At 36.1% G+C, this 26,320-nt stretch overlaps 1 protein-coding gene across 3 annotated transcripts in view; it reads right to left on the bottom strand.

Annotated features, from left to right (window-relative positions):
* Nucleotides 1-26,320, bottom strand: part of NKAIN3 (sodium/potassium transporting ATPase interacting 3) — a 322,807-nt gene that overhangs the window by 137,327 nt on the left and 159,160 nt on the right. For all 3 annotated transcript variants that reach the window (XM_088540165.1, XM_088540166.1, XM_088540164.1), the window contains exon 3: nucleotides 21,045-21,125. In XM_088540165.1, the coding sequence (XP_088396291.1) occupies nucleotides 21,045-21,125 (81 nt within the window). The remainder of the gene's footprint in view (nucleotides 1-21,044; nucleotides 21,126-26,320) is intronic.

Raw genomic sequence — 26,320 nt, 5'->3', positions numbered from 1 at the left:
ACAAACTGTATTTAACTGCACTGAGGAAAAAATATTAAAACCTTACTGCTAAAGACTAGTCTAATTAGCAGCCAGTTTCATTACCACAAGTTTTCAAACCTGTTATATCAATCAGGAAACAAAAGAAGACAAATGGCCTGCAAAGAGATTTAGCTGCTTCCTGGCCCATAAATGAGCACTCACAATCTGGGTAATCAATACCAGGAAACCAGCTGGAATTAATGCCCAGCCTTCTGAGCCAGCCCTATGTTTCCCCTTAATTTACCTGACCTTTCAAGTTTTGATGTATCTTGTAGTTCCCAAATGACTAACTGGCACCTTTCATTACTTTAATCATTGACCAAAAAAAAAAGTATGGAAATGTCAGCCTCTCTACTACCAGTGTTTGATATATTAATGGGACTATTAACATCCTCCCTCGTTATGGAAAGGTGTGTCAGTAGCTTGAAGGCTGTGGGAAGTGAATGAGCTTTATGAGTTCTGAGATGCAAATGGGAAAATTAAAATGATATTTTTCAACCTCTTCCAACTGCAGCAGCAGTAGGGCTGCTGCTCAGGCTGCCCTCGAAAAGACTTTGCATGTTTTATACACCACTTCGTAATACAAAATGTACAGATAGTGGGGCTGAATGATAATCTTAAAGCCATAAGTCAAATTAAGATGTGTGGATCAGGTAAGTAAAGTTATTAAAGTTTTTAGTGAGGAAAATCATCACATGTTCTTTACTAGGACTTGGAATACTGAAGCTGAAGCTATTTCCCCATCAAGAGGAATTTAAGTCCTTTCAGATAATTACAGATATAAAAGCAAAACCAACCACCCCTTCGCACCATTTCCTTTATCCCTTTGAATGGCACAAAAGGCACAACTCTCCAAATCAAGTATCTATATAGAGACTGTTAGAGCACCGAATGCCTGTAGTATTCACTACTTAACACCACCCAACTAGTTCGCTAGGGCATAATCAATAAATTCACAGCAAAGCACTTTGGTTATTTTCTTCAGATCTTCTGGTAACCCCAAATTTATCAGATTAAGAATATGCTTGCATCTTTTTAATCAGTTTAATATCTTCATTGTTTATCAGAAAATATTTTCCTTAAGTGCAATGAACCCAGATGATCCACAGATCTCCAAAATTCATGATAAGTAGATGTCAAAGAAGCTTACATTTTCCAATATAAGAAATTGTGATAAAATAACAGGACTGAAATAACAAAGGGATTTGATGGGAAGATGTTGCGTGACACAAACACTAATCCACAGACAGCAATGAGTAGTTTTCTGCTAAGCTGAACTGCCAAAAAGTCCCTTGTTCCATTATGACTCTTTTTTTGTGAAAAAAAAAGAAAGATGAAGCAACTCCAGAAAGTCAGAACTTCACAGTAATCAAAAGTTATGAACTATATGTCCCAGAATATTTTAAAATATGATTTAGACACTGTGTTGATAGAGAATAACATGAAATGTCACTTATGTTTTCTTAATTGCATCCAGTAATGCAGGGATCCTCAAACTAGTCTTAAACTTCCACTCTCTGGATTTATTATTGTAACAATTTGATTTAAAAGGTACTAAAATGAAAAGCAATAGCAAATTTCTTTGCAAGTTTATTTTTCTTACAGAGCATTTTGTTAATTAAGTTATTTAAAATCCAGTTGAATGTATGTTAAAAGTTAACAGCACCTCCCTCAGAGCAAAACCAGATACAGTTCATGCATAGACTGAATATTGTGGAAGAATCATCAACTGTGCAGTTAAGATACATTTCACAACAATACTAGAATCAGCCGTTTTTTTTTTCAAATCATGTCTCTTAAAGCAACAGGTTTTAATCAGACTGTTCTGATACAGCAAATATTTGTACTTGAGTCAGGGCAATATGTGTGGTAGCAATTTAAGAAAGTTTCCTGCTTCTGTGCTATTTGCTACTTTCATATATCTATTTTAGAAGCCTTTTGTTTGTTCCTTGCCAGGTGGCCAAGGACAACATCAGGTCAAATAAGAGGGAGACAAACAGCAAACGGTCTGGAGATGGTTCTCTAGTTAGAAGGCAGCAGAAAGAGAGAGAAAGTAAATGAACATGCACATGGCAACAAAGCTTTTAATACTAATTATAAAAATAATTTGGAAAGCAAATTTGGTGTCATACATTATTTAGGTTTGACCCTGGAAATAGAGCTAGTTTTTAATTGTGCAAAAGAGGCAGAAACTTGCACTTAGCCATTTCTCATAAGGAGTTTTTTGAAGACACTGTCAGAAAAGGCACTGTATTTCCTCCACAGATTTCGATGTAATGCTCTTGTTATCTGGTCAGATCAGCTTGTGAATAACATGCAGCCTGTATCTTTCATGCTTAAGATCTGGCTGGCAAAATAATTACTACTGCTGGTCCAATTTAGTGCTGACTTTTGCACTTTTGGAGAATCAAAAGCTGAGAATATATCTGATGGGCCACTTGGAACTAGCTTGTGGGCTATTTATCTTAATTATTAAATAATTCAGGAAATACTGATGGACTGGACCAGATTAATTAAGCTGTATTCACCAACCATTTCAGTTTTTAACTTCTGTGATGAAGTTTCAACATTTTCTTGCACATAGATGGACAGTTCACAGAGTAGTTCCCAGAAGACTGAATTGTCACTGCCCATTGCAATTGTAGCTTGCCTGGTTTACAGTGGTCCAGTCTTTATTCCAAACTGTATTAGGGCAACCATCTGTATTAGCACATTTTCATCATCTCTTGTTCCCAAAAGCACAAGTGCTTCTCAGCTCTCAGTATCTTGGCTTAGCAGCTGAACATGAGTGCTCCCAGCCTTCCAGAGACAACCTACTAAAGTGTTTTTGCAAGTAATTTGGATTCTGGTGGCCTGGGTTCTTTGCTTTGTCTTCTTTTACATATGGTACTACCTGAGACTTTTCCCAAAAGCTTCTTCATGAAATGTCAGGCTTTTAAGTGCATCTCCTCACAGTGGCCTTTTAAAATGTTCTCTGGCATTTATGGTCACTTTAATCTTCAGCAGTTTCCCCTCCTTAAATAATACTAGTCAAACAATTTTACAGATGAACAACACCATGTATCATTCCTCTCCATGCCTATCTGCTGAGAATCTGGTATACCAACAGGGTAATGGAGAAGTAGATATTCTCTGCTAATACTATATTTTCTGATTTTACTCAGTGGGCACATATGCACAATATGCCAGGCAATGCAGTTTTAGGCTATCTGTCTTTTTCCCTTCTCAGAGGGTTATTGAAAGCAGTTTTCTTAAGCTTTTATGCAAAACCTTTTGTGCAACATCTAGTGATGTCTTATTCCTGTTATTTTCCACCAAACAAGGGAGTTTGAGATTGAAACTTTCAGTAGAAAAATTGCCAATGAATTGTAGTAACTGTGGGCAAACCTTGCAAAGTGTTCTTTTAGAAAAGAAAACTTAAAGCTCTCTGTTTGTTGGCTCCTGAATCATCCCCTGGCCATGATGACTCGTTTATACCAAAGACCACTAGCTTGCAGAAGTGGACAGTTTTTGAATGACAGGTTACGAGAAAGTGTTTTGCAACTATTTGGAAAGACAGGGAATTTGAGCAGGAGTTATTGCATGACAAAAATAAATTCTAGGGAACACAGGATTTGTGAGTAATTGCAAGTGTGAATGCATTCTCATTTCTGAAGGTCACTATAGAAAGACAGAGAGGGTGATTGCTATTGTCACCTAGACTGAAATGGCTCCCGTGCTGTCAAAGAGAAGGTAGCTAAGACAGTGATGTAATATATTCCTTATAGGAGACATAGCAAGCATTGTACATCCGCATCCCACAGAAACACAGTGGGAACAACAGTTCCCACAGAACTTCCAGTTTAGCTGATACTTTAAAAAATGTAAGTTAAGACATTAATATTACCCCTTTCACTTCACCATGATATTCTGAATCCCAACAGATCATCTTCAGGAACAACTCTGATAAACTTCAGTTAGGGAGACAAGACAAAATGATGAAACTGATGCATATTGCTATACTGCCAGTTATCTGTAGCATTTATAGTCAAAATTTCTGACATATCTCAGGAGAAAGAAGGTATTTCAGAATATATTACTATGTTTATGAGATGTAAAATGTCAGCACAGCACCATATAACACTGCAGAACATGAATGTCTAAAAAGATCATGTATAATTTCCCCTAAAAATGCTAATTTGCATGCATACATACTTCAGTTGCACTGTCCTCTACCCAAGCAGAAATATAGCTCAAACTCTGTTGCAAGGAGTCCTTCACTAAACTTTATAACCTCATCCTAAACTCTGACTGTCAGTTAACAGCTTTGCAGAATGACAGTTTAAATCAAGAAAATGTCACATGTGTATAGTAAGAGGTCTAATCTTTTCTTTAAATTGCTGCAGTGATTTTCAGAAACACAGTAAATTGCTGGCAATTTACAGTGAGTCTCACTGCAAGGATAACTTGACTTTTGCACATTTAACAAAACAGATTTAAATTATTCATGCATACGATCCAATGTTTTGGCAATTCTGAGAGTCATTGATTTCAGGAACCTGTAGTCTGCTTTTTACCTAGATAAACATAACTCTTTTAACTTACATTTACTTCTCAAATATAAGATTGAAAGTGTATCCAGTTATCAAAGACCTATAATACATTTTAGGACTCACGCATCAATTGTTAAGTGGCCAATTTTACCAAACACCCAGCAACTGCAAGCAATGTTTTAGTTTGTCTTCGTATAGTACTGCAGATACAGTTCCTCGGGGCTACTGATCTCTGCAAAGGAAGAGATGTCATGGTGGTATTCCAGAATGCTACAACACCCACGTCCCATCTCAAAACACAGAGAAGCTGAGGGGAAAAAAAATCCTAAGGTTGTCTTCTGTTGGTCAGATACCTAAAAAACAGCTGTCTCGAAAGAAAAGTATGAAAGAAATACATAGAAGACAAATACGCAGTTCAGGGACACAAAGCAGAACGGCATGAGTTGGTGGACAGTATTTTATGTAAAATGGATATGGCAGCAAAATTCCTTTTACCCTGGTAGCTGAATGAGGTGGCACTGCAGAGTCCTTCCTTTCCTGATGGGTAGTGATTGGTATGGTCAAGATTTCCCAGAGCAATTCTTACTTCCCCAGCAATGCCGCTGAGCCTCAGCCTTCGCTGCAGAAACTCCACCTCAGCCTACGAGAGCCCTGGGTGAACCTTTCTCTGCATCCCTAAAAATGCATGATAGGTGTTAAGTGGGCTTTACATTACCACCATCCAGGGTGTCTTCCTTCTCAGAAAAAGAAACAACTTTTGTTGGAGCAGGCAGAAGAGGCTATTGAAGCTTCTGTCTGACTGGCAAAGGAGCAAAGGGCACCCTTTTTTTCTAAGTTTCATGGTCCTTCTACATCCCTTTAGATGATCAAACACACTGACCAGTAGTTTTGAAACACTCCATCTCTCCTCTTAGTTTAACGTATTTTGCACATGAGTGTCTTCATTTTCTTTAAAGGAAAACTTTTACTAACAAAGTTAGAATTCTATCTATCTATCCAATCTGTATGATTAGAGCTTCAATATCTTTTGTTGAGGCGATGCCAGTTTATACCAGCTCAACAAAAACCAAAGAACTTCGAAATTTTCACAATATTTCCTAAAGTGAAATGCTCATAAAATGAAATCCTACATTTCCTCCTAAAAATGGCATCTGTCCATATGTAAGGAACAGATAGTACTGTAGCTATTGAAATACTATTGTCTTCAGCACTATATATAGTTACTATGCAATGTCTTCTCTTGTTCACAGTGTAACTCATAAGCTTCTGTGTTTCTTCTTTTCATCTGCAGTACAACCTGAAATAAGTACCCACTCAATGGACTGACAAAATAAGCTGTGAAGGCAAGTGGAATTACAAGTAAAAGGGAGTGATAATTCTGTAAGAAAAGCAGAGCAGAATCCCATGAACTATTAAATCATACTTATTTGATGCACAGACTTGTGTTACTGTTGGCAAAACACTTAAATGCAGGCTCACATCTATATTTCCATGCAAATATAGGAACTTAAAATGCAAATACTAAATTAAAAGACAAGCAATATCAGAAAGTTTGTTTATTAGACCTATTCACAGTGTACATCAACATACAGTTTTTTATACACAGACTTTTTTTTTCCTGACTGTGAATACTATTTGGATCCTAAATTTTGAGAAGTTTTGTTTTTCTTTATAAGGACCACAATTTTGTGTTTCCTAAAGCATTCAATGTCTCAAAGATACACTAAAAAAGCAAGCTAAGGCTGATGATTGTTAAAAGCAAAACATTAACCCAAATTTCATACCTCTACACATTCTTCCTCAACTTTCTTTTTTTTAATGGAAATTCATTTAATTTCTTTCACCTAATATTTGTCTTGGACAAGTGTATAAAGTACAAAAGCACAAGAACATTAAAACAGGTTCCACAGTAATATATACAAGGTCAATACAAGTAAATGCAATGCAGATGAGTTGAAAATGCAATTAAGAGATACTTTTAGGCACTACATTAATGAGCTTTATATACAAAAATATGTAATGGTCAGATACATTCATCATCATTTACTTAATATGTTTTTATATAACATACCATATCTTTGCATTTCAACTTCATTGCATAAAAGAAGAATTTTGTACCTGAAAAATAATTCACTTTTCTAGCCCCTTCTAAAACTTAATATATAATAAATGGAGTTGAGTGTGCCCCCTTTTTTTAGTCCTGTTTCAGCAAAAAATGTAAACACATAGTAAGTGAGTAATTCTATTGAGTTTAATGAGACTATTTGGGCATTTAAAGTAAATCATATGTACCACTGAATTAGGGCTGCAGAAAAAAAAAAGCGTACAGAAAACTTCTAAGCAACTGGAAAATGTAGTGTTATAAAGAGGAATTTTTTTGAAAGTCTACATATTGAAAAATTTACATTTGATGACATCACATTGAAAAATTTTACATTTAATAGCATCAAAAAGAGCAGAAAAAAGACCATCCATTAAATGCTTCTGAAATAATTTGTCAAAGGTGGGAGGGTTTTTAATATAGTGATTTTTAAATTTGATTAAACATCTCCGCCAAATTTCTTTTCTTTTTCTTTAACAGCACAGTTGTTTCAATTACAAGAGCTTTGATAGAGTCCGTTTGTTCGGAGCTATTTGTTCATGTATTTTGTCGTACAACCTTCCCTCTAACTTTCATCCAGGACCCAAGAACCCGCAGTCCATTGGCCTGTGTTACTCTCATCACTTTTCTGAAGCAGCTGTGGGGGTTATGCACACCAAGAACACAGGAAAGATGCCTCTCAACAGGGGGAGGAAAAGGACTTTTTTTTTTCCATACTGTTTTGAGGACATGGGAGAAAGTAAAGATTCAGTAAAATTCCAGGGTGTTGAGTAAGTGACTGAAAGGATTGTGGGGGTTTTAGGTGACTGGCATCTAGCATTTCAAGGGTTAATAAGTTAAGGCTTCTAGGCCCATTGCTGGCATCCTCTGGGGAGAAGAAGACAAGGCAGAAGTGTCTCTCCAACTTCTGCACTGTGGTGGTTCTCTTGTTTAGTGTGAAATGAAACCTGAATTTTGAAACAAAGCAATATATAGCAAAAATAGCAATCATTCCCTAAAGAAGTCTTATTTAGCTCCATGCTTGCTAGTTGCATAAAAACAACCAAGCGCTGAGTTTCTAATGTGAGGTTTCATCACCATTTCTCTCTGTGAGGGCACCACGAAACCTCCTCTTTTTCCTCTTCTGTCTCCTTTTTTGTTTGTTTGTTTTCATTTGTACAAGACTTGTACACTCATGTACAAGACTTCCAACATAAAGATCTGTTCTGTGAAAATTTGTTTGTCAACAGGTTCAAAAGTTTTCATCAATCTACAAACACATAAACAGTTTCACTCGCATGCACACACACACCCTAGACTGCATCATCCTGTTCCTCAAGAAATCGGAATAAAAATGGTGAAAATATTTCAGTCAATATAAATTAGAAATATATAAATATATATAGATATAAATATAGTGGAGAAAATTAATTGTAGAAGAAAAATATGTCAGCTAAAATCCATGATAGTAAGGCCAAGGGTACTAAGAGGGAGTTCATTAAGCTTATTAGGAACAAAATAAATTATAGAGATGATACAGAACTACTGGTAGGTTGATGAAGACTGTAATTTTTTTATGTGGCAGACAAGGTAGATGTATCTAATAAATATTTATGATGTTCTTTATTTAGTAAAGAGTAGAATAAGAATTAGCAGAAGCAATTTCCGAACCATGAATAAATGATCTATTAATTTATAAATGGTTTTATATCTTCAGGCCTGGATAACTTGCAACCTCACTTAAGAATGTATCTTAAAATTGCTGGATGTGGAATGCAGCTAAGTAGATGAGTTAATTTAAAAAAAAAAAAATCTTGGAAATTTCAGGGGACTGGAGAATTTTAAAGCTGAGGCAAGGTTCCAAAGTGGCACATGCAATAGTTCAAGAAGAGTTGGTCTAGCCCCACTCCCAGTGAAACTGAGGAAAAGGTAACATAAAAAAACAATGTTGAGGAATTGATGCCAGTCAATCAGATTTCATGAGACATTAGGACTTGTTAAATTAAACTCCATTTCCTTACTTCAAGAGGATAAATGTTTATCTGACATTAGCAACTGTAAGAATATATTTTACTTTTACACTTCTACAGGCATTCTTCTAGGGCATTCATAAAACATACCAAAAATGGAATGGCAGAACACTTTTCATGGGTTTATAATTATGTAGATGGAAAACTGGCTAATTATCATGGTTGTCAATGGAAAATCATAGTTGAATGGGCCTATTCCTAGTGGAACTTCACTGTGATTTATGTAAGCCCCGATGTTATTCAACATTTTCATCAGTGATCTAGAAGTAAATAAAAAATCTCTGCTGATAGTGGGTATCCTTGCAAAAGACGCAAAGTGAGAGAGAATGGTAAATAATGAAAAGGCAGGCAGCTGTACAGGGCCATCTGGACTACTTGGTAAGCTGGGTTCAGAGAAACAAAATTTATTAAAGTATAGACAAGTACAAAGTAATAGAGCCTAGAGCCAGGAAATAAGACATGCAGCTGAACTGGAAATTGCTGCCTAGAGCAAAAAACTGTTTGGAAAAAAAAAAAGTTAATATAATGCTAGAATGCTGTTGCCTACTAACAGATATAAAAAGTGATTTTAGCTAGACATTTAGGACTGGAGAAGACACTGACAGCATTCCTAACATCTGGGAGTCTTTAAAAACTCTCTAATAATCTTTTAAAACCTTTTGATCTTTTGATATCTTAAAACTATGTAAATTAGTCTACCACATGACTTTCAAGAGGTAAACTTTTTCACAAATAATCCTGTATTGCATTGGACTGGAATGAGAAGTTTTAAAGAAAATGGTAATGCTAGATGAAACACACAAGGAAAAAGAAATCTACTTTTACTTTAATTTTTTATAGTTTTTAATATGTGATTTTAAAGGATATTTTTAACTAATCATCGGATCTATTAAATATATACATTCCAAACATAAAATAGCCAAAAAAGTTGTTAAATGATGAAATTTATATCACTGACTCAAAATAACTATTATCATGGCTATGCTAATGCTTACAGTAGTTATGCAGTGTCTACAAGCATAATAAAAATAGATATCTCATGAAAAAAAAAGATGTAAGGATAGAAGACACTGTGAAGCAACTCAAGGTAGATGCAAAGCACATGAAAGTTGCCCCAGAATAGCAGGAACAGATCTGAAGTAAAAGAATGTACAAGTATATTTGGGGTGAACATCTAGTGGAAATCAGTTTCTTCGTAGTTGGACACAGATAGAGTTTTTTTGCCTCACTGGCTGTAGCTGTTTATCCAACAGCCCATCCTCGAGGTGAATCAACCAAAAGCACTTGTGAATGTCTCAATGACAGGCAAAGAAAAACAAATGTTAATTTAATTAGGGTAAGATGGTTCTAAAGGAGAACCAGCAGCGGCAGTATCATGAGAAAGACAGGTGGTAGTTTGATCACTTCTAATCAAGTCTGGGGAACCTAAAGAATAAAATAAAACCTGAAGAAATAAAGAAGATATCACCTACACGTCATAGAAAACAGAAGTGAACCTCTGTTTCAATTATTCTTCAGGGAGGTAATTTACATCTCAGAAATAATATCTATGTCCCCCACAGCAAAGCTAGATAGAGGGGTTCATCAGGCAGCTCAGGAAGTCTGAGTAGTTGCAGCATAAGAAATGCTGAACTCTTCAAACAGCTTTGAGATAATCGGAAATTCTTCTGCAAACACTCATAAAATCAAAACTGAATCCAAAAGGGAAGGGAAGGGAAGGGAAGGGAAGGGAAGGGAAGGGAAAGAAAAGGAGAAACACACGCACAAAAAAAAAAAAAAAACAAAAAAAAACAAAAAAAAAAAACAGCTGCTTCCCAGCATGCAGAAATAAGATCCATAGCATTAACAGAACAGCAAAAGCCTGGTTGTTGTCAACAGGGAGCTATATTATATTATTCCCTTGCGAAGGAAAGCACTTCCAAAACAACATCTTAGAAGGGCTTCTACATGGTCCGCAATCACATTTGCGGAGAGGGAATCTAAATATACGAAATGTGATGCTGTTATAACACAGAGACAATCAAATTATTCCCAAATAGCATTTGCCCTTGGAAAATGGCCTAAGGCAAGCACTGCTTTCCATCACTGTGACCTCTTCTCTCTGCCTTCCCCATTTGACTGAGTAGGTCAGACTGATCCAGCATTATTCCTAGTGCACTAAAGCCACCCTGACAATAAACTGCTTTGCAAAGCTGAGGGCAGGAGGTCGAGCAAATCCCCAACAGGATTCTATCACTCTTTTCCCATTAATCCAAGTTGAAGAAGTCTGCTCAAAGGAGGATGATACTCAGTCATTATTCTCATGAATAATAAACTCAGTCACATCATCAATATGTGTGAAGAATTTCCCTGAAGGACAGCTGAAAATGAAAAGAAAAGCCAGGGAGGTGATTCCGCAGTAGAAAGAGAATATAATCATCTAGGCAAGCCACAATGCCTCCAACTCCCTTGCGACTTGACAGCGGATCTGAAAACCCCCTCACCTGACAGACACTAAATAAATTATTACACTGTAACAAAATGCAAGAGATAAACTTGGTCCAAGATTAAAACCACAAAGATTAAGACACTATGACCTACATGATCAAAAAGCCTTCTAATTAAGACAGATCAACATAACTTAAACATTCAGCATGCCACAAAAGAAAAGATTGTCAACACAGAAACCTTGGACATAGATTTGAGGCTTACCCAAGAAACACTATTAAACTAACCACAATTAGCTTGCTGAATGCGAATCCAAGAAAAATAAAGGAAACTTGATCTGTCCTTTGCCCTTCCCCTAAAGTAAGCAAAGTTCCTGAACCCCAAAGGATGCAAGAGAAGTTAACTGGACAGTATCCGAAGATGATGAACAATATTCTACTCCTCATATTTCCTTTCCAGTTCAAAATATGCCCGTGTCAACACATCTATCCAAGAGATACCCTGAAGTTGCGCTATTATCAAGTTCTATAAGGTTCATTTGGCGTACTTGGAACTCCCATACATTTCGATATCATCACTTCCAAGAAAAGCTTTTTTAGTTTCTACTATGACGAACAATAACTCTTCTGTGCTTTCATCAAGTTCTACAACTGTCTTATATAAAACTTATTACCAAAAGACCCTATGTTTTCTGCCAAGCAAGCATTATTTCCAAATGAAAAGAAAACCTGCTGAAGTAGTGCAAATTCACTTCAAAACAATAAAACTGCCTTGAAACTGGACATCAGTTGAATGTGAATATTTACAAGTAGGCAGGTGAAATGACAGACTCTCCTGTAAGGAGGAAGAACTCCACACTAAAATTCTAGAGCTTACAATACAACTGAAAAATAGCTTACATAAAATTGAACTAGGCAGGCTATATATAGCACCAGCATGAGCATTAGGGTTTCAAATCCGTAAGCACCAGTTAGGAGCAAAGCTCCTGACAAAAGTCAGGAACACCACCACGAGCAAAACTGTTGGACAGACAGCAGATGTGGTCGATCCAGGTAATCAAGAACATGATTAAAAAAGTAATCCAAATATCTTCAGTTGCAGTTTTGCCAGAAGATACCTCATTTAGAAAAAAAAACTCAAAAAACAAAAACACAAGCAAAACGTCTGCAACTCTTCCTTTTTTCTACAATTAAGCATAATCAATGCAAACTAAATTAAATTGTCAATAAGTATATGAAATAACACCCTGAGGAATTGAACCTACATTCACTCTTGTCTGTAGACAGATTTGTCATATTTGTTTACAACTGAACCATGGCTCAGAGAGATTTCCTTTTCTCTCTTGATGAATAAACTAATGAATTCAATCTGTCATCCTTGGGCATCTTTTGCTGAAAAATAATATATCCATCTTTTTCCATGATAAGTACTCACAAACAGCTATTCACCAGCTTCCTTGTGAGTAGACTGAGAGAGGAAGAGTGATAAAGTGACAGACAGATACTTGATAAAGCAAAAATTACAGCATGTGCTAGAGATTTGAGAACCAACATTCAAACTTCTGACCTAATGAACAATTATTGACTGAAATATGATTTTATGGTAGTATTTAAATCCTTTCATAAGAAGCAAGTGTTGAATATTTAAGAGAGGAAAAATGTATACAAATAATAAATAAAATAACTTTAAATGTAAAGCTAAATAATCACATGAATGAACTACCAAGTGTTGTGATGGATTCATCACATTGTTTCTTAAAAATAAGCTTTTGCTAAACACATATTAAAATTATTCTGAACACAGTGAAAATGAAAAAAAATGCAATGACCTTTTATACACAAGAGGGTAGAGCAGATGACTGGATGGCACTTTCTATCCTTACATGCTCTGACTCCTAATCCTGCATGTTCTTACTCTACATCTAAAAACACTTTTCAAAGCTTCCTATGGTCTTCAGACAGATATAATACAAGTACTCAGGGCTTTACATTCTCCACCTTCACTAGCTAGTGCAGTATCACACCGGGACTTCACTGTTGTTTCTTTTTCATACCCAAATTCTTTTTGGAGATATTTTTCAAGCCACTCCCTGTGAGACTGTGTACATTTTATCATTTTGTTTAAGATCTGAAAAAATTAAAAAACCAAGATTCTATGAGTATCTGAGAGTATCTAATGAAATCAAACAAATATGAGTGCAATAGTTGTATTACTAAGTTTATCTTTGTAGCCAGTCAACCCACCAGATATATATCAAACCATCATTTCTAAAACCAACCACCCATGCATCTTCCACAGCTTATTAAATAAAAACGCCACAGAGATACATCATCTCACTTATTTAAATCAATGAAGATGATAGTGGCCTTTTCGGAATATCAGTCTTAGGATTTAGCATCAACGGGTATAAAAGAACATTAATTCTCCTTAGAGAACTATAACTGTACATGACGTTATGAGCCACTGTAAATGTCACCTGCAAAGATATGGACTTCAATTTTTTTGTGCCATCTGGAATGTATTCCTGATTAAGTTGTTTAGCAATGTGATCATATCTCCTAAACAAATGAATTGACATCAGAATGACAGATTTTGTAGTTTTGGCAGCATTTATGTGCATCCCATTTGTTCCACATGAATTTGTTTTTTTCCCAAGAATGACCTTATGCTCAAGTTGTACCACCAAGCTAGCTATAACTCTCCTTGCAACAACAACCCTATATTTTATTATAATTTACATGATGCAACAACTTTGCACAGTAGGGTGACACAGTCTGAATAACAAATGTGTTGTTATGTGAAAACTGGAACATTAAGAAGGCAAACAAATAAAAACTTCCATAAAGCCACTTCAGCTAGAAATTTTTGAGGCCACTTCATGGTTCGAAATTTTGAACTGGAGCAATACTGACTTCACCTTCAATACAGAAGTCCTAAATGATATTCTTCTGCTCTCTAGTTCCTAATTGTTTAGTTCCCCTTTATGTCAGAGAAAAAAAAAAAGTTAAAAGTAAAAGCACTTTTCCATAGTTTCACAGGTATGAATTCACAGTTCTCAGCTAATAGTTCTCTAACTTTTAATGGAAACAGTCATTGTATTCTAAAGAGAAACCACTGCATGCAGCCTCTGTTGATACATATACTAATGATGGAAAATACTGTTGTAAATACCATTAAAAGGCATACCACTAACATATTGAATTTATGATTAACAGTACCTAATATCAGTCAAGGCCAGAGTTATTATTTTGGAGCTCTGAAATGTTGTTGCTGTTCAAGATTGCACTGCATAAATTAGCAGTAAATGGGATTCCAGGTTTATTGCCACTGTAGTTAAAAATTCAAACAGTTGTTGTTTGAACAGAACATTACGGAAAAATATTAAATACAATTGAAACTGAATATTATTTCTCTTTATTGTGAGAAAGCAGCAGGATGGGAGGCGTAACTTGCACAAGAAAAGTCATTTTAGAGTTTTATATTTTAGGAAAAACATTCAGTGGATCCTTTCCTGCAGGAAAGGGTTCAAGAATAAAGGAGAGACAACTATTTCTAAACATTTATTTTTAACCTTTCCTCATGAAAGCTGATTCAAAGAAAGAAAAACAGCCAAGGATGAAATGGATTGCATCAGGAATGCATTAAAACCTGTCTCTTTTTATACTGTTTTAACTCCATTTAATTTAGCAGCTTTTAATTTAATACACTTCATTTCTCTTTGTCAAAGAAGACTCTAGAACATTACTTTTAAAACAACAATTCTTTAAACCCTTTTGGAATAATAAAGTCAGGGAGGGAAGAAAGCAGAAAGGTCCAAACTTCACAAAAATGAACACTATCCTCTCATCCATTTTATTTTCTGCAAATTGAGCTTCATTACAGCATGCTAGGAAGACAGTATATTTAACCACTGCTATAAAACTAGCCATTTGTGATTCCTAGAAAATGCTGAATGCCTAGAGCTACACCCGTTGCTTTAGTGTGATCTGTTATTGTGCACATCACAGTAGCAGTTAACAGCATCAGCCAAACCAAATGGACATGCAGAAGAGGTGTGGAGAATAAGAAAATAATGCTTATGGAGTCTCTCGAGGCCCAAGAAAGATGCTAACCAAAAGTAACTAATAAGATTCAGAGGCGTGTGGGAAGAAATTCTCTGCTAGACTGGACAGGTATATATGTACTGCATCTAATAGCGAAGAAATGCACTGTTACCACTGCCATGTTCTCCTCTGCGATAGATGTATGTTGCTATCCATGGGGGTGATTTGGATTCACTTAGTAATCCACCAATCCACCAAGAAAGAAGATAAAAAGAGATGCCTAATCTGTACCAAGAGTGAACAGCAATGTCCACGTTGCCTCAACTTTGGTGCCCTGGGGTTGAACACTAACCACTGCTTGTGCAAACTCAACAGCAGCTATCAGCCACCTCAGAGCCTCCTGTTTTCTGTGTCCCATTTCTCAGCATGAATAGAAAAGTTAGGGTGATCCTAAGTTCCTAAAGCAGAAAGTCAGCCCACTGGAGTTAGTAAGATTTAAGCCACTGAGTTTTTTTCATTTCACTCTGACTCTCACCTATTCATGGGCAGTGACTTGACTGCAGCTTATTGGTAAAGAGTAAAAATAGATCATTCCATATAGATATTTATTTACCTTGTTCTTAAGTTTTGTAACAATAATAAGGTTTTGTAACAGCTACAGATCCCAGACAGTGCCTTTAAAAACCTCCTCCTAAAACCCAACCAAAACCTTCGCCATGTGCTCATCAAATTATTTTTGACCTTCTCCCCAGTAGATATGAAAAAAAAATGAGTTCTTTCATCCACATAAGGAAGGCTTACATATGAGTAATCTATTATGCCTCATTTCCAGGCTTCTTTTAGGACTGTAGAAATCTTTTTTCTCCTCCACATTTTCCTTATAGGTACTGGTTTGCTTATTACTTTTTGTTCCTCTCCTACGAATGCTGCCAACTTTGTTTTCTTCAGTGAGCTGCCCCAGCGAGGAGAACTCTGATGCTAATTATGCCAGAATAATTGTTTCCATTTTCTCACTTATATCAGCACCGTTAAGAGTAACAATCACTTTTTATTTCACAGTTATCCTAAATCCAAACATCGTTCATGTTCTCATTACATATTAAAAAAAAGGACATGAATATATATTTTGTTTCTCTTTTAATTACAAAATATAATGTCTTTTGACCTAAGCTTACTCCACCTGAGATGATTAGATATAATTGCACAATAATTAAGGACAGAATAGTATGTACCACTTAGTAGGAACTGGATTCTAGCATAGCCCAAATGATCACTCTGACTTCTAATGTATAATATGTATTTCTACATTCCCACAGCTTTTGCAGTAAGAAATTTAATAATCTGTCTTCTGATGGAATAAATTTGAATGGAATTAAAATGCTACACAGCAACTACATATCTGCATCACAATTTAATCTATAGTTCGGTCTCCAGCTTATTAAAGCTCTCCAGGACTCTCAGAGACTTTGAACTTCTATTCAAATTAAATCTTACAGGAAAATATATATATATAAAAAGATTTTCTTCTTTTACTAATTAACATACACAAAATACAAAAGCTCATACTCAAGCAGCATGCCACAGAGAAAAATGTGCAAACAGGAACGTCACAGAATAGGAAACGAAGTCACCAATCTTGCATAGCTGCTTAAGTATGTTATAGGTTACACTAGAGTAGGCATGCAGAATACAGAACTACTCAAGGTGATAAGGTACTTTTAAAGAGGATATGATACTGAGAATAGATATTTTCAGTTTAATAAGAGGAAGTGGAAAACCTCCCCAAATCCCTGTGTTTCAATAGTATTCGACTCTGATGTAACATTCTGCAGAAAAATATGCCAATATACAGTTGCTCAGATGAAGGGCAACCAAACACAAAAGCCAATGTGACAGTAAATCACAACAAAAACCATCAGTAGAAAAGCAATCTATCAAAAAGTATCAATGGGCAGAGCAAATGATAATACAAATTCATGCCACTATTTTCAATTCAGATCTAAAGTAGTAAGTGGCAGAAATATTAGCTGCATGCAACATATGAATGAAATCTCCTTCGTAATGTAAAAGAGATTTCAAAGCAAATCTCTGCTGTATTTGTAAAGTACAGCAAACAGTGTAGTGCTGAAGATGGAGAACTGTCTTAAATGAGTTAGAAATTCTGTGAGCAACATTTAAGAGGAATATTCAAACCTTAAAAATGACAGCCTCTGGCATAATTTGTAGTACAGTTTCAGATAGGATGTAGGCAAACCATATTTGGAAACATGTTCCATAGAATTCCTAGTGTTTTATTTCTTCACTCTTAGTTCTTGAGATTTCTGTTCATGTTTATACATCTAAATTTTGTCTATACTCTTAAAAGCAACAATTTGAACACACTTTCTTTTTGAGACATAGAATAAGATCCACACAACATTAATGAACCTAGCAGCTTGAAAGTGTATGGATGTAGTGATCTGTCATTTTGCAGTGGAGGATTAAAAGAACATGTAATTACAGTTTCATGTCTGTCCAACAGGATAGTTAACACCTGAAATTACACTTTCAGTTTTTATGACAGTAGAAATGAAAAGTGTAAGTAAATTTCTTTCCTCATGAAGGCACTTTTTCTAGTACTACACAAATAGTGATCTGCTGGGGTTGCACTGCTAAAAGAAAAGAAAAAAAAAGAATTGAAAATACTAGGTTAACCAAAAAAGTCTTTCTTGTAAAATTTCTGATGAAACACAATTTCTTTGTTCCTAATAAAGCAATAAATTATATTTTTACATCTCTAATGAAAGTTAAAAAGCAGCTTGGTTTAGATACCCTGTAAAACAAGGAAGATTTTTTTTTTCTCAGCCTTTTGCTTACAACATTCAGGTTGTGGGTCAGGTTTATTTCCTTGCCCCCTTGGAAAGACTTGAATCTATATCACCCATTTCACAGGAGACTGCCTGGATTAATACAGTATAGTTATTCTGGGATGGGCTGTTTTCAATCTCCTCTGTGAAGCTTTTCCATTTTACATAAAATAATATGATCTTAATTGGAGTGGGAGCAGAAATCCAAGAGAATTTCCTGACCACTAGCCTACAGCCATATATATATATATATATATATATATATATATATATATATATATATATTCTTTATATTCCCAACCACCCACTTCCCACCTCCTCCCCTCAGATTTACCAGTTCAGCCCTCCAGATTATTACAAACAGAAACTGTGATGGGAATTTGGGTCAGAATATTTGAGAATGTATGAAACTATTTTTGGCTAAAGATTTTCAAACACAAAATGTGTTTTCAACTGAGTTTTTTTCATGTCACGCCTACCAAAAAAAGGTCACGCTTTTCTAGAAGAATATAAAGGATCAAGTCACACATACTGTGTTTGACCCTGTAAGGGTGAGTGACATCAGTGTCCTTTGCTCTTCTCTGTTCCTCATGATCAAAAGCCTGAAGACCTTGCTGTACTAGATGCATAAGCTTTAAGCTAAAAGTCAAGGAGTGCCTTAAAACAATCAATTTACCAGGAAAAAAAACAGGCATTGTGCATTATAGTCGAAGGAAAAATGTTTTAAAGATATAAATTATCCTTGTTCTTTCCCATCAGTCTTAATGGGACTTCTTGGCATAGTTCAAACAGAGATACTCAAAAATATCTTGCTTTCAGTTGCAAGAATAAGATCTGAGCTTCAGCTGATTTCGGCTGCCAGGGGTTTTTCTATTAGCATATATGAAAAGTGTAGTCTGTTTGTACTGTATGCTTATTCCACATAAAGGCATTTTGCCATTTATTATTGTGACAATTTATATCTTCTGATGGAAGAACTAATGAATTCACTAAACTCCAGGTAAGGCTAACTCTAATTCTATTCAGAGCAAATATATACAATCATGCTTAAAAATAAAAATTCAGTCAGCTGCCAGACATTATTATCATTTTTCCTGAAAGTATGTCAATAGAAGTAAAAAAAAAAAAAAAGAAAGAAATTTGTATTAATTGCAGAAAAAAAACAACTTATTTTTAATGTGAATATAGGACAATCACACAAGAAAAATTGAATATTCCCCGATGAGATTTCAAAAGTGAGGAATTAACCATTTTTGAAAAGCTTTTGATAGTGTTTCCTTTAGGAACGACATTAACATATCTTACTAATAGCAACATATCTGACACACAGGAACAAACTCATGGAAAGCAATGAAGCAAATTTCAACCTAATACACTTGGTAAAATGTGGGACCCAATTAAGCCAGTGTCAAATATCCATAAACTTGCAAATAGCCAGGTTTTTATGAATACAATGCAAAAAGACTGCTAACTGTTGATGACTGCAGAATCTTTACCACAATTTTCATAATTAGCATTAAATGGATTCTCTGTACCTCACTTAAAATTCTTGATTCTGCTATTGCTAACTTGGTCCTGATACAGATGACTTAGAAGTATTGTACATTGCATAGAGTAGTTCCGCCCAAATTCAAGGGTCAACATAAATAAATAATAAAAACTGTTTACTTATACCTATGATATGTTTTTGTTTTGCCTTATAACTTGTCATACATGATAAATAAAAAGACCTAAAAGTAAAACACAGTGGTGAAAGTGGAAGTTAGAGAATTTCAAGCCATATATCTTGCTATATATGTTATAATTGACTTAAAAACAAACTCAAGGTATAATGTAAAATGAAAAAAAGAACAATTACTTTGGGCATTCATCACTTTTTTGGTGTATTGTCCTCCTGTTCATTTAATAGATTTTCAGATGAGAATCTAACAGCATTATCATTTACTCTGATCTGTGAACTGAACTCATTTACTTATCAAATCCATTACTCCTGGTGAGCAACATCATATTCAGAGAAAAAATAAACAGAAACGATTATAACTTTTCTTTAGGAGGTTTTATAACCAAAGGAAGCTATCACTAATTTTAATGGAATATTTACTGTCTGAACAAATTAAGTTTTATACCTTATTAAATGGTTTTCACCAGATTTTTGTTGGTTGCTATCTGAAAGTCAGGAGGTTTAACGGTGATCTCAATAAAGGATGTACATCACAAATTTTCCCATCTGAACTGAGTCATGCAAACAACTCTTTTAAAGCATTACATGAATTAAGATTAATGCAATTAATATTGTTAAGTCAATTACTATTAATTTTATTGTCTACCACATTTATTCTAGTAATAATACTACTTATTCTACCAACATACTGATATGATTGCTGTAGGCAAAGATCAGCATCCTCCATTTCTAACCAGCAGATATTATATGGAACTCACAGTGGATACAGTGCTATAAACATAACCTATGCTAAACATAAGTGCTCCCTTGCATGACTGTAACATGCAACTTAATAGTTCCACCAAACCCTACTGCGCTAATCAGGAGTTTGAATAAGGAATCAGGGACCTAAAGCATTGAGTGCTACGTAATGGGAAGCTGAATTCATATGTGAAAAAGAGTCATCTTTTGCCACTTTTTTTAATAAAGAATTAACGTTCTCACTATGAGACCAATTTGTTCAACAAGTTACTACATTAACCTTCTTCGTTTTTCTTTGAGCCGCTTCCAAAGCAGTCTCAGAAATACAGATACATTTTTCATACACACTCAAAATTTCATCCACACTCTGTTTTCAACAATCAAAAAGAACCTTTTCCATTGAACACCTTTTTTCTTTCAGATGTTACTCCCGAAAGCAACTGTTATTCAAACTCATCGTATCTATGTACTTCAAAATATGACTACAGAGAAGTTCAAATACTAGAGTTCTCTTTGGATAGGAGCTCTGAATTTTAGATTGTGTGTTCACAGCTCCTCTGTGGTTCCAAGCTTTTAAAATCTGAGAGCTATGATATTAAAACACCCTCCCGCAAACCTGAAGAATGATAAGTAAGTGACCTACCTTAGAAAGTCCGCCTACTTCCAAATAGAAGCAGATAATGAAAACATTCCAGGTGACCCACAGGGCAGTCCACACCGTGTACTAAACACAAAGTTGGATGAAACAAAAAAGACAGAAAAATAAAATGTGAAGATGAAAGAACTTTATACTGAGCAAATCAATAATAAAAAACCTGATATCAGTAAGTATTGCTCTTCTGGGAACAGTCAAGCAGAGAGAGTTCAGAAAAGGAATTCTCCCTGTAGAAGTCCCCTAAGAACGATAGGAAATTACAAATTCAATATACTTTGCTGCTCTAAATACATACCAATAAAGCAGATTTACTCTTTACAGACTTACACTATTCTGCCGATACTAATTAATTCCAGAATGCTGACCTAAACATAGTTTTTGGTACCATTGTAAGTCATTCATAAACCATGATTTAGTTCCATTAATGGATATTCCAATTCAAATGCACTATATCCTACAAAATATTATGAAGAAAGACATACGAGAAAAATACTAGGTTAAACAGCAGCTCTATTGATCTGATATTTGGAATTTGTCTGACAGTAAATGGGTAAAATTAAAGTCATGTCTGGTCTCTTAAGGATCTTCTCATAGAAGGTATTTTAATTAGATTAGTATTTCATCTGTGTCTGACTCATTAGTTCTCCACCTCTTGTGGCCATGAACATGATCCAAAAATGCACCCTTAGCAGACCAATGTCTCCAAATTTCTCTTCTGGGATCTTCAGTGAGCACATGAGTGCGAGAATGAAGGTATTCTACCTGCTGCATGAATGAGAGATTAATTGGTCTACATAAATCATCATTTATATTTTAATCATCAGCATAACTAACCAGTTCTATTTCCTTATTGATGCCTGTTTTACCTGTATATGACTGTAAAACTGCGTACAATTAGCTGTTCAGGTAATACAGATCAGAGGCATTTATGTCTGACCTGCTAAGTGCATGCTCAGCAGCACTCGCGCTACACCCACTTAAAAATGTAATGAGAGGCAGCAGTGGCAGTGCCACTTTACATTTGTGTGCTTATAACCCTCACAACGGAGAACTGCTGCTAATTGGCTTTGCAAGTTTAATTAGCTGTGACCAGGTCAGACTAATATGCAATTGTTTTGCTTCAATATGCCAAGTAAAACTCAACATCCTAATCTACAATATGCCAGATCCTATTTCCATTCCACAGATGCTGTCAGCTTGACTTTGTGGTGCAGCTTTCAATTATGTTTCCCTCTCTCTTCCCCTCCCTATAGTTTATTAGCAAAAGGTGCAGCTGAAGAGGGTTGATTACCCCTACATGCTCTGCACCCTGGCACTTCAGCAGTTACTGCACACAAAACAGGTTATCTGGTTTAATCTAATTTCTTATGAAGTGTTTGGTACATCATCTTATGAGGATGCTTGGAGATGTCCATTGCATAAGAAGTAGATAATTAATACAGCATAAGAAGTAGATAATTAATACACAAAATAAGAGTAACAGTCCTGGTCCAAATCTTCTGATTTACAGAGAAAGGCTGTGTAGCAAAGGCTGGATTATTACAAAACAGTCAAAGCTGCTATGGTCTGAGAGCTGTATAAAGTATATTATTACCATATAAGAGGATATCACATTTTATTACATTTGCTGATTTTGTAGTAACCCATCATAAACCCTAGATTTTCCAATATATGTCCAAGAGCATCAGGTACAGAATGCCCAAAGAAATGAATGTGCGACACATACCCATCTGCTAGAATTTTAGTCATATTTAAACATTGCTGTTCATAAAAATCGGATTTCAGAAATCTCATGAGGATTCCACCTTTTAAAAAGAACATTTTCATTCATCTGCCACAAACGAATTTTGGCATCACAAAAAAGGCAGGAGAACTTGATCTGCCAGGCCAAGCCAGATCCTTATGGGTCTCATTCTGTTCCATGGGTACCAAAGACAACTCTGACCCAGGCAGGCAAACACCATCCCAGAGTGCTCTTCTAGGCCAGGTTATTATGTTTTACAAAGTCCAGATCATGCAGTTTAGTTACTTATCAATTGTGACAGTAGCTGAAGCAGAAGTGCAGATGTGAAACAAAAACACATCTTGAATATCAGCTATTGCATGAGAGATCTTGCACAAGACCCTCCTACTGTCTCACAATAGGACCATAAACTTAGGTTCCATTTTAGTTAAGAACATAATAATTGCATATTTAGCAATTAGCACTGCCTGAACTTTAAAAGTGAGAGGGTTACTCTCCGCATTTGAGAACATGCCCTTTGGATTACACAAGTAGCATCTTTTCCCCTCGTACAGAATCAAAGGTATTTACAGAAGATTTTTTAAAAAAAAAGATTAGAAAAAAAAGATTAAAAAAGAGATAGCAAAACCAAGAAATCAAAATTAGGAAATGACAGAATTCTAGTTATATATGTGATCTTCATTTTCTCCTTTGTAGATGTGCTATATGGTACAGTATCTAAATCTCATAGGTAAATTTTTGTTCTAAAGGACCCTAGCTCACTCATTTTATGAACAGCTAATTCAAGCATTCATTTCTCACAAACAACTAATTTATTTTAGGTTATAAGGGAATGATGCAGTCTTCAGAATGCAAATGATGTCCTGATGCTTGCAGAGATTACATTCAGAAGTAGTCATACACTAAGGACACCCAACCTGAGATGCTTAAGCCTACATTTTTCAGTACACTCAGGTTAATATAGCACTTCATAAGCTCAGCATTCAGTTCCCGGTGGCTCAGCATTCAGTGCTTCTGCAAATTAGATTACAAGCACTCAAGTCAAGAACCCAGAACATAAGGAAGAACCAGCTACTGAAAAGCAGGGGAAGTTTGGTTTAAGTGACTTGCTTTATGTCCAAAAAGGTTCCAGGGGCAGAGAGCATTGACAAAACTCAGCTGCCTAACACAGTCTTTGACTCTCTACATAACAAAAATAATCCTTTTAATTCCTCTCATATCCTCCTATCCTGCAGTCCCTTGCCTCATTCTTTTTTATTTTTTTTCCAAATCAGGTTCTGATTCTAAAGCTTCTATACCTATAAGAAAGCTATAGACACTCATCAAATGTCTATTCTGACAATTCTAAGTAAGATGTCCTCTATAAAACATACTGGCACACATCTATGCATGTTCCTGAATATTGATAATAGTTTTTGAACACCATGTGTATATGTGTAAATTTATGTGCATATAATTTCCTAGTTTAAAAACAGATTGTAACAATATTTCAATATGTGGCATCACACTAACAGCTGCTTAAATCACTAGGAGAGCACAGACTTTACATCCATCACAAAGACTCTTGTTTGGGCTGCAGAGTAAAGGACTGCAGTACTGGTTTGTTGTCCTCCATGTGAGGAAACAAGAGGAAGTACATGTTATACATGCTATCAGATGTTTGCTGTCAGGAAGAGATAGTTATAGTCAGGAATATCAGGACCATACTGCTTTGCAATGCTCATTTTCCTCCCAATGCTCGCAATGCTCCTCATCTAATCAGTTCCAGCAACTGCAAGCTTGGTTCAGTCCCTCCCTGGCTCTTCTAGTCGTATGCTCAGCATTAAAACCTCAGACTTGGCCTGAAGAAGGATGTTTCTTTACACAGGTCCAAGTAATTGGAAGAATTCACAGACTCTTCTTTTTTTTCTGTTTTTTTTTTTTTTTTCCCTAGTACACATCATGCACTACTTCTTAAAGATCATCTGGATATTGTCACCTAAGAAATTTGGAACCACCAGTAGTATTTGATGCTTTCTCCCTGTGATGTACTGCAGAACTTCAAGTTTTTGGTCTTTTACACTAAGGATTGCATACTGAATGAGGTGAGGAAGCATTTGGTGCCTTGATACGTGGAGACGTATGTGACTACAGTCTTCAAAAAGGGCAAGAGGGAGGACCTGGGAAACTACAGGCTGGACAGCCTCACCTCTGTCCCTGGAAAAGTAATGGAGCAGCTCATCCTAGAGACCATCTCTAGGTATGTCAAGGAAAAGAAGGTGATTAGGAGTAGTCAGCATGGATTCACCAAGGAGAAGTCATGTTTGACGAACCTGATAGCCTTCTACTTCTGGCTGACTGGATGATAGGAAAGCCATGGATGTTGTCTACCCTGACTTCAGCAAGGCTTTCAACACCTTCTCTCATAACATCCTCATGGGGAAGCTCAGGAACAACAGGTTAACCATGAATCAGCAATGTGCCCTCGAGGCCAAGAAGGCCAATGGGATCCTGGCCTGCATCAGGAGGACCGTTGCCAGCAGGTCGATGGAAGGGATCCCGCCCCTCTGCTCAGCTCTGGTGAGGCCGCATGTGGAGCATTGGGTGCAGTTCTGGACTCCCCAGTACAAGAAGGACATGGAGCTTCTAGAGAGGGTCCAGCGTAGAGCGACAAAGATGCTTAAGGGACTGGAACATCTATCTTATGAGGAAAGACTGATGGAGCTGGGGCTGTTTAGCCTAAAGAAGAGAAGATTGAGAGGGGATCTGATCAATATGTACAAGTATCTGAGGGGAGAATGTAGGGAGGATGGAGCCAAATTCTCCTCGGTGGTGGCCAGTGATAGGACAAGGGGTAATGGGTACAAGTTGAAACACAGGAAGTTTAATCTCCATATGAGCAAGAACTTCTTTCCTGTGAGGGTGACAGAGCCCTGGAACAGGCTGCCCAGAGAGGCTGTGGAGTCTCCTTCTCTGGAGATCTTCAAAACTCGCATGGATGCCACCCTGTGCCATGTGCTCTAGGTGTCCCTGCGTGTGCAGGGGGGTTGGACTAGATGATTTCTAGAGGTCCCTTCCAACCTCAACCATTCTGTCACTCTGTGAGGATACTTCCCAGACTTTACAGGTAAAATGATTATTAAATTATTGTGTAATTCAATAGACAATGTCACTTTTAGATCCCCTTTCTTAATGTCAGCCTCTGTGAAAATGCTGTTTTTATAATTCTTTTGCCTCTGCAGTTCATTTGCACATTGAAACTGCCACAGAAATACTTTTTCTGTATGCAGGAAATACAGCCACTTGCAGCACGAAATGACTGCTATTGGATGGGCCCCAATGTCACAAGGTTATTCTGTTAAATTGAAAGGTAGGAGAAATGTTTGAGGAAAAAAATAAGCTTGACTATTACAAGGATTGCGGGATAAGTTTAGCTTTAATAACTAAACTATCTATCTATCTGATGTGTCTAATTTGAAATGCAGCACCCTCTCTTAAAGAGCGTCTTGCTATTAGCATAAATGTTGGCTCAGTGATACTT

Source organism: Tinamus guttatus, unplaced genomic scaffold (assembly GCF_059628265.1).
Source record: "Tinamus guttatus ecotype Peru unplaced genomic scaffold, ASM5962826v1 Tinamus_guttatus_pri_ptg000056l, whole genome shotgun sequence".
NCBI classification, from domain to species: Eukaryota; Metazoa; Chordata; class Aves; order Tinamiformes; family Tinamidae; genus Tinamus; species Tinamus guttatus.
This window is presented reverse-complemented; position numbering and strand designations above follow the sequence as displayed.